The sequence below is a fragment of the Drosophila subobscura genome, chromosome A (genome assembly GCF_008121235.1).
Source record: "Drosophila subobscura isolate 14011-0131.10 chromosome A, UCBerk_Dsub_1.0, whole genome shotgun sequence".
Classification (NCBI taxonomy): Eukaryota; Metazoa; Arthropoda; class Insecta; order Diptera; family Drosophilidae; genus Drosophila; species Drosophila subobscura.
Genome location: NC_048530.1, coordinates 17317082 through 17329946, shown reverse-complemented (window position 1 = coordinate 17329946; position 12865 = coordinate 17317082). Strand labels below are relative to the sequence as shown.

Below are 12865 nucleotides of genomic sequence, written 5' to 3'. Positions count from 1 at the left end.
TCCAGCAAAGAATGAATAGATATGGAAAAGAAATATTTCTTCTATTATTTAGCAATTAATTGCCAACTTAAAAATAGAAAAATTACTCTGCCAAAGTAAGAGGAATATTTTAGTATCTACAATCAATATATCAGTTCAACTTTGGTTTAAATTGCAGCGCAGATTCCGTGAGGATATTGAACTAAAAGGCATTTAATTGATCTTCTGTTAGGTAAGAGCTATGCCCTTATGATTCATGTAACATTCAGATTGAAAATACAAAAATCACCCTCTTTGGGCAACATTTTAGTTCAAGTCCTTTACCTGTATCCCAGCAGTCACCAGCTCTAATTGCAGCAATTAAGTGCCACCACTCTCAGGGCTACAGCTTGCGACATTTGGCTAGTTCCCATCCATAGTTCTGATTGACTTAATCGGCCAGCAGTTGCAATGACACAACAAAATAAAACAAAAACAAGAGACATGCAATCGAAATGCGGTTGCATTTCATTTCGTAGTAAGTGTAGCCTGTAAAATGCTATTAAGAAATTCCAATGAAAAATCCAACCAGCCAGCCAAACCCAATATATGTGTCACAATATATACGAATATCTCTGTGTGGGTGCCTGAAATATTACACATTTTTGTCGAGTAAAAAAATGAAAGTCATCCATTTAGCAGATTCCTTTTGGAAATGGAATCGAATATGCTGCCCGTCCGACTGCCGTCCGCCTGCCTGCCATAAATCGATTGTAAAATGCTTGCATTTTGACATCCACCTGCCAGTGCTCCCGCTCACTTTTTCGTTGTCTTTCCCCGCATGTCCCACACGGAATTGGGGCCAAATATCCGCCATCCATATGCGTTGGTGCGTATTTTACAATTCAATGGGCGTCCATTTGCATAGGCGGCGGTGGGTCATGTCTCTATATACATATGTACATGTCTCTGACTGTCTGAGTGTATACTGGATTGCGTTGTGTGTGTGAAAAGTCAGAGGAGAGAGGAGCAGCTCTCACAGGACATGACAGTCAAGCCGTTAAGCGGCTCTTTTTTGTTCTCTTCTTTTTTTTTTTTTGCTGCCACAAACAGACGAACAAAAATTGAGCATTAAGGCCAAGAACACGCAGAAAACCGTAAATTTAAATTATTGAACAGATACACCATCCCCTCATGGAACTGCTGTGGCGGGGCGGGGCAGGAGGAGGGGCGTGACCAAACACTTTGACTAATTTCCATTGGCTGCACTTTTCCATCCAACGCTGCCGTTGATTTCCTTGGAGTATTTTTGTCCGCTGCAAACTTTCCCAACGAGCAGAAAATGCATCGCTCACCAGGGGGAATTTGGTTGGGAGGTTTGAGTGGGTGGATGGGTGGTTGACTGTGCGTTGGTGCGTGGTTGGAATGGCTGGTGCTGGGACTAGGGCTGGGACTGGGACTGGGACTGGGGCTGGGCTCGTTCGTTGGCTCTGTCGATGGGCCCGGCTGTCTGGCTGCTTGTCTGTTTTGTTGACAATGAATTTAGATAAACTTGCGAAATTCGAAACGCAAACAGCATTTGCATTTGCATAAATTTCTAGCACCCAACAGCCAGCCCCCTGCCCATTCGCACTTAATGCCAAAGTAAACGCAACGGCGGCAAAAGTTTTGCAACAAACTTTTACGACTAAACCCCCCAAAGAAGCCCTCAAAGACGTCCCTCCCCAAATCCTCCGCCCTTTGAAGCAGTGCAAGTTTGGGGCGCAGCAAAGCGCAAAGCAAACTTTACGCTGCTTTTGTATTTTCGAAGAAGCTTCAATGGAACGCTGTTGAAATTCCTTAAGGGCTCGCACTCTATCGCCGGCAAAGTCATCTTCATTTGCAGCAAACGATTTTGCTGCCACAGACACAGACACAGACAAACACTTGCAGCCTGCCAAGCCACACTGTCGCCTGCCTGCCTGCACTGCTTGCCCACTGGCTGCCGGCTGCTGGCTGCTGCACAGCGGATGGCAGTCCCTCTGAGGGTAATTGCAAAGGTTTCGCACCAGACAAATTAAGTTCGCCTCGTGGCAAGGTGAGGCGCGACAACAGCAGACGATAGAATCCGATACAGGCAGAGGGCTCCAGGGGGCCGGCCACAGTGCAGCGTGGGGTAAATGAAGGTAGCACCTGCTCGATGGCAAAAGGTCTCAATGTTAAACTGGCAAGCGTTAATTGCTGGCTTAAAGATAAATGAACGGATAATTGAGGCAAACATTAGCTATGATTGGATGATGATTACTTGATAATTATTTGTATATTCTCTCCAACAAAAACATTTCATTGCAGATGTACGCCATTACACGGCAAGCGAATCTGCTGAGCCGCTTGGGCGATCTCGAGTGTCTCATACTGCTGGTGTCCTGCATTTGCCACGACCTCGACCATCCTGGCTACAACAACATCTATCAGATCAATGCCCGCACAGAGCTGGCACTCAGGTGAGTACAGCCAATGCTCGAGCCAAATCCAAGCTAATTGCAATCCCCCCCAATGCAGATATAACGACATCTCACCGCTGGAGAATCATCACTGTTCGATAGCATTCCGTTTGCTGGAGCATCCCGAGTGCAACATCTTCAAGAACTTCAGCCGCGACACCTTCAAGTGAGTGTAGTTCCCCCCTTTAAAGTGTGTATTTTCTTTGAGGATTTAGGGGGCTCATGCGAGTGGCGGACGGTGGGTGTCCGTGGTGCAATTAATTGCCAACTTGGCTGCGGCCACTTTATGCACGTCACGTACCAAATGGCATTGCATTAAACGGGGCTTGCCCCGATTGCCGTGGTAATTAACAGTTGCACACAGCACACAGCTGTACAGCTGCACACCGTGCAACACCTATGGCTGCCCCATTCCCCATGCCCCCAGGCGACTGTCCTTTCACGCCCACTGTCCCTCCCTTTGCTGGCTGTCTGCAATCCATGCCAAGGCACGACTGCGAAACGTATCGATTTGGTACTTACAGCAACAAAAAAAGAATTAACTATAAAATAAAATGAAAATAAGTAGCTGCAGGATGTCCTTGTTGGTGTGGCTCCTGTTGGTTGCACGTTGCAACGTTGTGGGGCTGCAAATGAAGATTAAGTTGTAATTGGCCCGGACAGGACATAATCCGGGCGCTCAGCTTGCCTATAACTTCATTTTGGCCCCTCGGCCAGTCCGACACAGTCCGACAATTCCAAATGGCAAGGCACGAAAATCAGATGGTTTTCCATCGGATTGATGTTGGAGTGCATTGTGGCTGCATCGCGGGATAATTCATAAAGGAGTTAAGCGCCACTAAGACGCAGACAATCGGAAACATTTAATTGGCGTTGCCAAAAGAGTAAAAGAAGTTAAACGAAATTTAATACAATTATTAGCAAGGAATTGGTAGGAATACGAGTGCCAGAAAATGGTCAAAGATTTGCTGTTCAACAGCGGAATTAATCGTGACATATTCCAATAATAATTTCCAAGGAACATCCTTCACTCATCCTCACTCCCCCATCAATGGCAGTATGGCATCCTTTTATTTCGCTAATTTGATGCACAAATATTCCATTTAATCAAACAAAATCGACTTAATTTAAATACCAATTTATCGATTAACTAATGAACAGTTTGAGGTTGAAGCAGACTCAGAGAGGGTGAAGGCAGAGAGGGAAAGTTGTGCTAACAAAGTTTTGTGCTTTGCCGCAGATTATCCGTTAATATAATAAGACTATGCGTTGGCCTAGCGAAGCATTTTCCGCGCTCAACCGCCGCCGCACGCCGCCCCCTGCCTGCCAGCCTGCCTGACCTTGCGCACTTTTAGCACTCCTTAATGCCTGGCACAACAGTTTGTCCCGCTTGCCAGCTGCGACTCTTGACACCATTTCTCAATAAGCATAAACAGCATTCGGAGCATTTTTCCTGCTACCAGCAGCAAGTTCTCTCTGCCAGGGTATCCCACGCTTCGGTACACTGTCTGCTGTATCCTTTACGTTCGTTGTTTGACGTTTTTTTCCCCTTTTTTGTTTGTTCTGCTGCGGTTTTTCTCGCAATTTCATTTATTTGCATTTTTCTTGCTTGTTTTTTTTTCTTTTTGTTTTGTTTTTTTGTTGTTGCATTCATTGCATGCATTTTATATTGGAAAATATTCCACGAACACTAATTAAGTGGATTAGCCGGTAAAATGCTTTCATCTCCTACTTTCTCTACTGCCTGCGTCGACTTTGACGGCTGGCAGAGAAGTGTGGTAAAGCGGCTGTGTCAGTGGCCACATCATCATCATCATCCGAGTAAAGAGGAGAAAAAAGAGGACGAGCAGCATCATCAGGCCACAGCGCAATCAGCAAGGAAAAGGATATGTACGCTTGCAAGGGTAGACTTGCTCTCTCTCTTTCTCTCTACACCCTCTACATGCTGCTTGCCTAGCTGACATTCCACTGCTTGCTCGAAGGCAGTTTTGCCGGCAAGTTTGCGTGCATAAACCATTGCATACTTTGGGGAGTTTCTGATGGCAAAACTTGTCGCAGAACATATCGTCTACATATAGAGTCTATATATATGTACATATATATGGCAGATGCTGCCGCTGTTGCCCTTCCCTTTGTCAACAATTTGCTGTCAGTTGTCATTGCGATTATTATTAGGCAGAGCATTAGATGGCACGAATGGGCCACTCCTCCACCTCCTTATAGTCACTTTTGTGACTGAATTATTGTTGAATATTGCTGTCACTGTCATTGCCAAGCAAATAACTAAAACATTTGATTACATTTCACTTGGCATTCCGGCATTTTGGCATTTTGGCAGTTTGGCACACGGCACTTGGCACTTGGCAATTTCTTCCACTAATAATCAACTTGAATGGCAAATGCATTCATTCATTACCTGATTAGTAGCAAGAAATTGACAAACATTCAGCAAGGATGCTGTCACCCAACATTTGTTATCTATTCGCTCACCGCATTGCATGTCTGAAGGTCTGCCCAAGGGGTGCCAAGGGAGTGGCCGAGCTTCCATTTCGATTAATTATGTTTTGGGTTTCGAAGAAGGCATTTTGGTACTTGTAAAGAATCCTCAACGATTGGCATACAGTCACCGCTGAGCACTCCGCTGACACATTTATTAATGCACAAACAAATGGGAAATATTCGTTTAAAAAGTCACCGATGGATGCCCTTTGTGCGCCTCCTCACCAAATGCGACACTTGTCTGGGGGACTCATCTGACTGCCGGCCTTGCACTGGAAAATCTCGAGGAACTCGGGAAAGTTGCCCAGCACATTGTTGACGCGCTCCGCGTGCGCCGCATGCTGCCCGGCACCAGCACCCCTCGAGGACGGGGCACTGCCGCACCAGTTCTGGGCAAAGGCCACAAAGAAGGTCTTCAGGCCCCGGGGATCGGCGACGCCTCGGTGCGTGCGCTGGTGGCGGTAGGCCTCAAAGGCCAGACGCAGTCCCTCGCTGTCCGCAATGTTCTCGTTGATGGTGAGGGTGGCGTTGCTGTAGCGGGTGCCCAGGTAGCAGGCGGCGCGCAGCCCGAACCGTATGATGGCCCGCGGTGGCCACTGGCCGTTGCTCAGCTGTCCGCTGGCATCGTAGTTGATGCCATCATAGTCCAGGGCGTGCACCATCTCGTGGCCCAGGATGGAGCCCATGCTGCCGGACAATCGTGCCGTCTGATCCATCGGTGCATCGGTGCAGCGCTCCAGCGACGGGGCGGTGAGCAGCCCCAGTGGCAGCACAACGGCGTTCTGCTTCAGCCGATAGTAGGCGTTGACGGAGAGCGGGTTCAGGCTGTTGCGATCCGCAGGCTGGGCGCCATCGCAGCTCTTCTCCTGGCAGTCGACCACCAGCCGAAACTCGGCCAGAGCCCGACTCTGGGACAACTGCAGCAGGTTCTCGTCATAGTTGCCGCTCAGCGGCTGGGAGCCGGGAGCCTCCGCCTCTATTTGGGGCAGGATCAGGCGCATGTTGCGCAGCTTCTGTATGGCCAGCGTCTGGGTGCTGGGGTCCGCCTCGAACACGTCCGTCTCGTTCAGCTGGCGCTCAAACTGCGTCTGGAGGCGGCTGAACAGCCGCTGGGCGCGCACCACCTGCCCCTCGTACGCCGCGGGATCGTCCCCGAGCGAGAGGCGGACCAACAGCTGCGAGAGCTGGCGGGGCATCAGAATGCTGAGCCGCTCGAGGCAGTGGCGCTGCCGCACCTTCAGCGGATCCTCGTCGTACTGGTGCAGCTCAATGTAGGCGGGCAGCTTGAGGAGCAGCCAGGTGGAGAGCACCAGGGGATCCACGCTGTCTGGGCGCTGCAGCAGGCGCTGCAGGCGGCTCAGGTACTCCAGGTCGGCCACCACCAGCAGCTTCTCGGTGGCGCCTGAGGGCAGGCCCTGCAGCAGGAGATCGAAGTAGCGCCGCAGCTGCAGCTGTGGCAGCTGCTGCTCCAGCTGGCCGAGCGCCTGGGGCTCGCGCAGCACCAGCGTCTGCTCCACGTGCAGGGGCAGCAGCTGCCGCAGACTCTGCTCGAACTCCACCAGCTGCGCGGCCAGGGCGGAGGCGCGGCGCACCCGCAGCCCCAGCTCCAGCAGCAGGCTCTTGAGATAGCGCTGGTAGAGGAACTCAGAGATGGGGCTGGAGCCGAGCATCTCGAAGGAGGGGGGCAGCAGGTAGAAGATGCTCTGGTCTGCCGCCTGCCAGTTGGGCTGCACCTTCAGCCGCCACAAGCCCTGCGCCCCGAAACGACGCAGCCCCGCCGACGCCGCCACCCAGTCGAAGGTGGCCGAGTCGTTGCTGAGCAGCGGCCAGTAGGTCCTGCGCTGCAAGGCCTCCGTGTAGACACGCACACTCTGCTGCCCGGACATGCAGTTGCCGTAGAAGGTAGCCAGCTGGTCCGGCTCCGCGCTCGGCGACACCTGGCTGAAGTGCCGCACCAGGCGCTGCTTGTGCACCGCCGCCCACTGGCTGCGCATGTCGTGGGCCCCAAAGGCGCGCTGCGAGCTGTTCGGGTACCAATTGCCGCACGCGTACTCGTGAAAGTTCTCGCAGGCCGACTCCGAGCTATCCATATCGTCCTTCATCTGCTGCTGGCAGTCCGAGTCCGCGTCCGAGTCCATCTCGAGCAGCAACCCCTCATGCTCCTCCTCGCCGAGGGCAGAGTGCCAGTGCAGCCCCAGCAGGAGCAGCAATCCTCCCAGCAGCCACGTCCATGTGCAGTTGCTCCGCGGCAGCTTCAGCTTCAGCTTCATCTTCACTTGCGTTGAGCTTGAGCGGCTTATGAGTACTGCCGCTGCCTGCTGCCTGCTACTCGCTCGCTCCTCCCCTGCTGTGCGTCGCGCAGCAACCGACGCGTCGGCGATAAGCCGCCAGATAACGTTGCCCTGACATTCGCCTCCTGGGCAATGCCATAGCAGCGAGGGCCGCTCGAGCAGTTCCTGCGATTTTTCTTTAATAATTTCAAAGCATTTTCGATCTGCAGTCACACATTTCCTGTACTAAATGCGGCCATTGATGGGTTAAGCGAAGAGCTACGCAGATGCTGCCCTCTCACTCGCGCACTCACTGGCGGCGCGAACAATGATTACCGACAGGCCCACGTGCAATCAATTAATCATCTCACCCACTTTGGCCATCTCCCTCCTTCACACGTTCAAGCTCCGTCCAAATTAACGGAACATCTCAGACGCTTTTCGTCGCCCTTCAACAGCGACTCGCACGCACACACACACGCACACATGTCGAGGTGTGATTGAGAGCAAAGCTCAGTGCGATTAGGTTTGTTTTTAGCTAGAAAGAGAGAGCGAGTCAAGTTTACATTCACTTAGCTTTGAGACGAGGGAAGCACGAACCGAGAACGGTGGGCGGGAGAGAGCGTGGCGAGGCGGCTCTGGGTTCTGTATACCCTTTGGCCAGCCACGATATGAGAGCAGGTAGGCAATCTTTGAAAGCATTTTATGATATTTACGGTACATAGTCAGTGCATCATTTCAACACCTATGTCGCTCTTACATGCAATTATGTATGTACATACATATGTACATCCTATGCATTAACATATTTGTTACATATTTATTACAATGCAACGGAAATTAAGTGATTAAATGTACATATATTTATTGAAATGGCAGCTTTAATTAAGATTTAAAGAAATAAATGCAATAGAGAAGATTGATTACATGTCTACATATGTACATATGTATCTACATATCTACATACATATCTACATAAACATATTCCTCGGCAGAACATGCCCAGTGCCACCTGCCGATGGTTGCTGGTAGCCCCAAGTAAATCAAAGCACTGTGAGAGTGATATGCGTTTGACTTCCCCACTTGTATTACTTATCGTTGAATGCCCAATCAAGGAAGTTCAGTTTTGGTTACAAGAAAAGCCACAACAACAGGAAAAATTCAATCAAAATTCCGCAGACAAACCACCGAAGCGAGGCACAGCTGCTGCTTATAAAGGGTGGCTTCCTGTATGGGGTGGATGGGTGGAGAATAAAGAGTAAAACTTAAAACCAGCTGCTGCAGAGCTCAAGCCAAAAATAAATCATCAAAGCGAGTGGAGACTGGAGCTGGAGACTGGAGATGGAGCTGGCACTCGACGCCCGACGCTTTTCATGCCATTATTTAGTCATAATTAGCGCATAATAGTTGCCGTTTTTTGGCCAACGCTCAACTTTTGCTCATTTCTCGTTGAGAAATTCCCCCTTTGCCACAATTCATCATCATCATCAGCATCATCAGGGTTAGGCGGAAGGGAGGGAATACATGAGTAGAAAGAGCAAACTGGAGATGAATAATCACTGCATTAGATGCTCCAATAACTGTTCCATGATTTCGATTTTCCTTTTGTATACAAATACAATAATTCCAGAACTATCCACTAATTCCTGTACCAAGCCAAGCCACAAGTGAGCCGAAGCAGTGCATGCAGTCTCTCCATTCAAGCAGTGCATGCAGTCTCTCCATTCAAGCAGTGCAGTGTAATCATCATATTGTTGTAATCCCCGACATTGCCAATCAATGGACGGCATGGCATGGCTCTTGCCTCCATTTACAATTTGCTTTGTTATCCCTTAAATCCCAATTTGAAGTGCAGACATGGAGCACACGGCACACGGCAGACTGTGACGCCTAATCCCACCCCACCATTTCATGGTGGCTGCAGCAGATATTAATTAATTGAACGCCATTACTAGGCGCCACAGTTGTGTCAGTCGGAGCATGCCAGGAATATGCCAAAATCCCGAATGTCTGTACGGTGTGTGGGCGAGTGGGTGTGGCTGTGGCTTTGGCTGTGGGTGCAATGTGGGTGACCCACTGCAATGGGAAATGGTATTTGGGATTCGACTCGGATTTCCGAATGGAAATTCCGAATTGTTGATGCTGACATTTGTCGCTTATTGGAACCCAATTAAAATTCGTTGCTCTACGAAAGCTTTCCTTCTGCTTTTCATTTATTGGATGCATTCCTTAAACTGTTTCCAGTCTTTCAACTGGAAGTCCCTTGTGCACATCACGAGCACATTTTCCCAACACATTTTAGCGAGCAAAATGCCAGACAATGTTTAGTTATTGATGTGCACGCAATTTTCTAATCAATTTCAAGCGAAATTCTATCAGCAAAAAAATACAAATAAAAATAAAAATAAATATTTGCCAATGCGACAGACGCTCTATTTGCACTTTAAATGCGGCAGTTGCAAGCCGCTTACCTTGAATGGCAGACGAAGACTGCGATGGAGAAGGGAGAAGTTGTCGAAGATGAAATTGGAGATGGAGCTGGTGTTGGTGTTGGTGGTGCTGCCACGTCAATGCCAATGCAGCGTGTCACGAGAAATTCAATTTTGCAAACATTTCAGTTGCGTTTGGCTCACTCGATACCCTGGGAAAAGGCACAAAAGGGACTGACTAATATCTGACTATACAGCCATAGGAACGTTGGGCATTACTGACGATTGGTCTTGCTCCTGGCTTTGCCTCAACTTCGAACTTCGAACTTCAAACTTCAAATAAAACGAAATGCAATTTGATATTTTACGCGCTGCATTTGGTCCGTCAGCTCCATTCTTGCGCCAGCACTGCGCCATTTTGATTGGCCTTTTCTTGTGGGAAAACACTCCATTGCCTTTTCCGCCGGTAAACACTTTTATTGGCCACACGAGCGCCATGTCAATGGGAGACAACAAAAAAAACTCAATCTGTACTTGTGTGCAGGGGGGGGATGGCAGGGTGGCAGTGCAATTTTCGTAGGAAAAATCAAGAAGAAAACGCGCAGACTTTGGTGTTTTTGTCGTGTCAAAACTTCAAGAAGTTTGGCAAGCAGCTGGGGATTTAGCTGAAGGATTTCGAAAGTGAAAGGAACCATTAAAACGCCGCTCTTCACGGATGATGTGCTCTCTTTTAAATGGGTTTCCCAACTCCAATTCCAATTCCATTTTCAGCACCATACGTGAGGGCATTATACGCTGCATTCTGGCCACCGACATGGCCCGCCACAATGAGATCCTCACACAGTTCATGGAGATAACGCCCATCTTTGACTACAGCAATCGGGCCCACATCAATCTGGTAAGCACTCGGACTGCACAGCGTCTCAATGCAGCTGCTAATCGGATGGGAAATCTCTTCTCCTCTTGGCTTAGCTCTGCATGATCCTCATCAAGGTGGCGGACATTTCGAATGAGGCGCGGCCCATGGATGTGGCCGAGCCGTGGCTGGATCGACTGCTGCAGGAGTTCTTTGCCCAGAGCGCTGCCGAGAAGTCGGAGGGCTTGCCAGTGACGCCCTTCATGGACCCGGACAAGGTGAGCAAGCCGGGCTCCCAGGTGCGCTTCATTGGACTCGTGCTGCTGCCACTGTTCGAGGCGCTCGGCGAGCTGGTGCCAGAGCTCACGGAGCTCATCATTATACCAGTGCGCATTGCTCTGGAGTATTACAGGTGAGTCTTCGACCCCAGCCCAGTCTCAAGTAACTCCCAGTAACTCCATGTGTAGACGCCTGAACGATGCCCAGACCAAGACGCGCAAATCCGTGGCCGACAGCAACACTTCGGACAGCAACAGCGGCACCATGGACTCGAATGCGGCCATGGTGAGCACACCGGGCGCCACGGGCGACAAGATGATCATGGAAAAGGGCCAGGGCACTGCCCAGGGCGGCGGCGGAGGTGGCACCGGCACCGGCAGCGTTTCTCCCCAAATGCCACGCTCCGGCTCTGGCATTAGCGTGAAGTCGCGACGCAGCATCCCATCGCAAAAGTCCGCCTCACGCACCTCCGTGGACGAGCCGGGGGGCATGGCGGCCGAGCTGCACGATCTGCCCGAGGGCAGCGAGAGCGGCGACTCGGAGACGGCCACCGAAGTGGATGTAAGTGTCAGCATATTCCAAGTCACACTCTTCAGACACTTCTGACACTCTTTCGCACACTCCCTTTTGTCGCCAGGTTGCCGAGAAGACATCCAAGTTCAAGGTGGACACGGAGGGCAGCAGCAACCGGAGCAAGTCCTCGCACTCGAACTCACGCAAATCGTCGCGCGAGAAGCGCCCCTCGATGATCGGTGAGCTGTGCAGCAGCGGCGGTGGTCAGCGCATTCGCAACTCCTACGGCAACATCCACGGCTATCACAGCAACCGCTGCCACTTTGGCAACAACCGAGCCGTCAGCCTCGACCAGTACAGCAGCGGCCACAGCCGTCGCCTGTCCGACGGCCTGCCCCAGGTGATCTCCGACAGCAATGTGTTCTACGGACGCCACCATCAACGCAGCACTGGCAGCGCCGCAGAGTCGCAGAGCGGACAGAGTGGCCAGCGTGGCCAAGAGGACACCAATGCCAATACGAGTGCTGTAGCTGGAGCTGGAGCTGGAGCAGGCAGAGCTGGCAACAATATTCAGCTGAATGAGCTGCTGGCCCGCACCGAGGCGGACTCCGATGCGGATGGGGAGATCAGTGCCGCAGAGATAATGGGACCAGCGGCCGTGGCCACGGCGAGTGTCCCCCTTTTGGCGGATGTGGCAGCGAGCGCCTCCTCCAACGGCAATGTCTCGCCCACCGGTTGCCAGCAGCTGGAGCAGATCGGCCTGGCCAGCAACGGCGGCACCAGCAGTCGGGCACCGGCCAGTGCCAGTGCCAGTGGCCGTGCAAGTGCCAGCAGCCAGGCCGGAGTCGCCGCTGTGTCCGGTGTTGTCGCAGTTGGAGGTGCCGGTGGCAGTGGCTCCGGTGGCTCCGGCTCGTGGAAGTCGCGGCTGCGCCAGTTCTCGGACTACTTCAGCTTCAGCTTTGACAAGGGGGGCAACAAGCGGTTTGGCAGCACCCGCAGCAGTCCCTGCCATGGCAGGGCCAACAACAATGGAGACGCAGCCGGTGCCGGCGCCGGACCTAGTGCCGGAGATAGCAACAGCGCCCTGGATGTGGCCGGAGGAGCAGGTGCAGGTCCTGCTAAGCCGCAGTCCATATGCTGCACCATTTCGAATAGCCAGCAATCGTCATCGGGCAGAGCTGCAGCTGCATCCTCAGCTGGTGGCACGATTCACCGTCATCGGGCTTACAGCCTGGATGTGCCCTGCAGCCGCGGCCCGGGCATGACACGCCACTCATCCAACGACAGCAGCCGCCACTCCTCGCGCCACGACGACAGCAACAACACGCTGCACAGCGGAGCTGGAGCTGGAGCTGGAGGTGGAGGCGAGGTGCCCGGCATACGCATTGCATCCGTTGATGGTGTCGTGGTCATTCCGCCCAGCCTCAGCGTGGAGCTTGAGCTCGGTATGGCTGGCCTGGCCGCCTCCTCGGAGGTGGCGCCAAAGATTTGACAACAGGGGAGCACTCATGACTCCAGCAACGAGAGGACAGCCACCGACATCGACATCTCGCTGTCCCATCAGCCGGGGCATCAGGA

At 51.8% G+C, this 12865-nt stretch overlaps 1 protein-coding gene across 2 annotated transcripts in view; it reads left to right on the top strand.

Annotated features, from left to right (window-relative positions):
* The window catches only part of LOC117903532 (high affinity cGMP-specific 3',5'-cyclic phosphodiesterase 9A), a 36829-nt gene extending 24025 nt beyond the window's left edge, over window positions 1-12804 (top strand). The window contains exons 3-8 of one of the 2 annotated variants that reach the window (XM_034815711.1): window positions 2290-2441; window positions 2500-2607; window positions 10411-10537; window positions 10612-10907; window positions 10963-11335; window positions 11412-12804. In XM_034815711.1, coding sequence (XP_034671602.1) covers window positions 2290-2441; window positions 2500-2607; window positions 10411-10537; window positions 10612-10907; window positions 10963-11335; window positions 11412-12779 — 2424 coding nt within the window. In that variant the 3' untranslated portion in view covers window positions 12780-12804. The remainder of the gene's footprint in view (window positions 1-2289; window positions 2442-2499; window positions 2608-10410; window positions 10538-10611; window positions 10908-10962; window positions 11336-11411) is intronic. The other variant, XM_034815712.1, reaches the window with a different exon arrangement.
* Window positions 12805-12865: the final 61 nt, after the last annotated feature.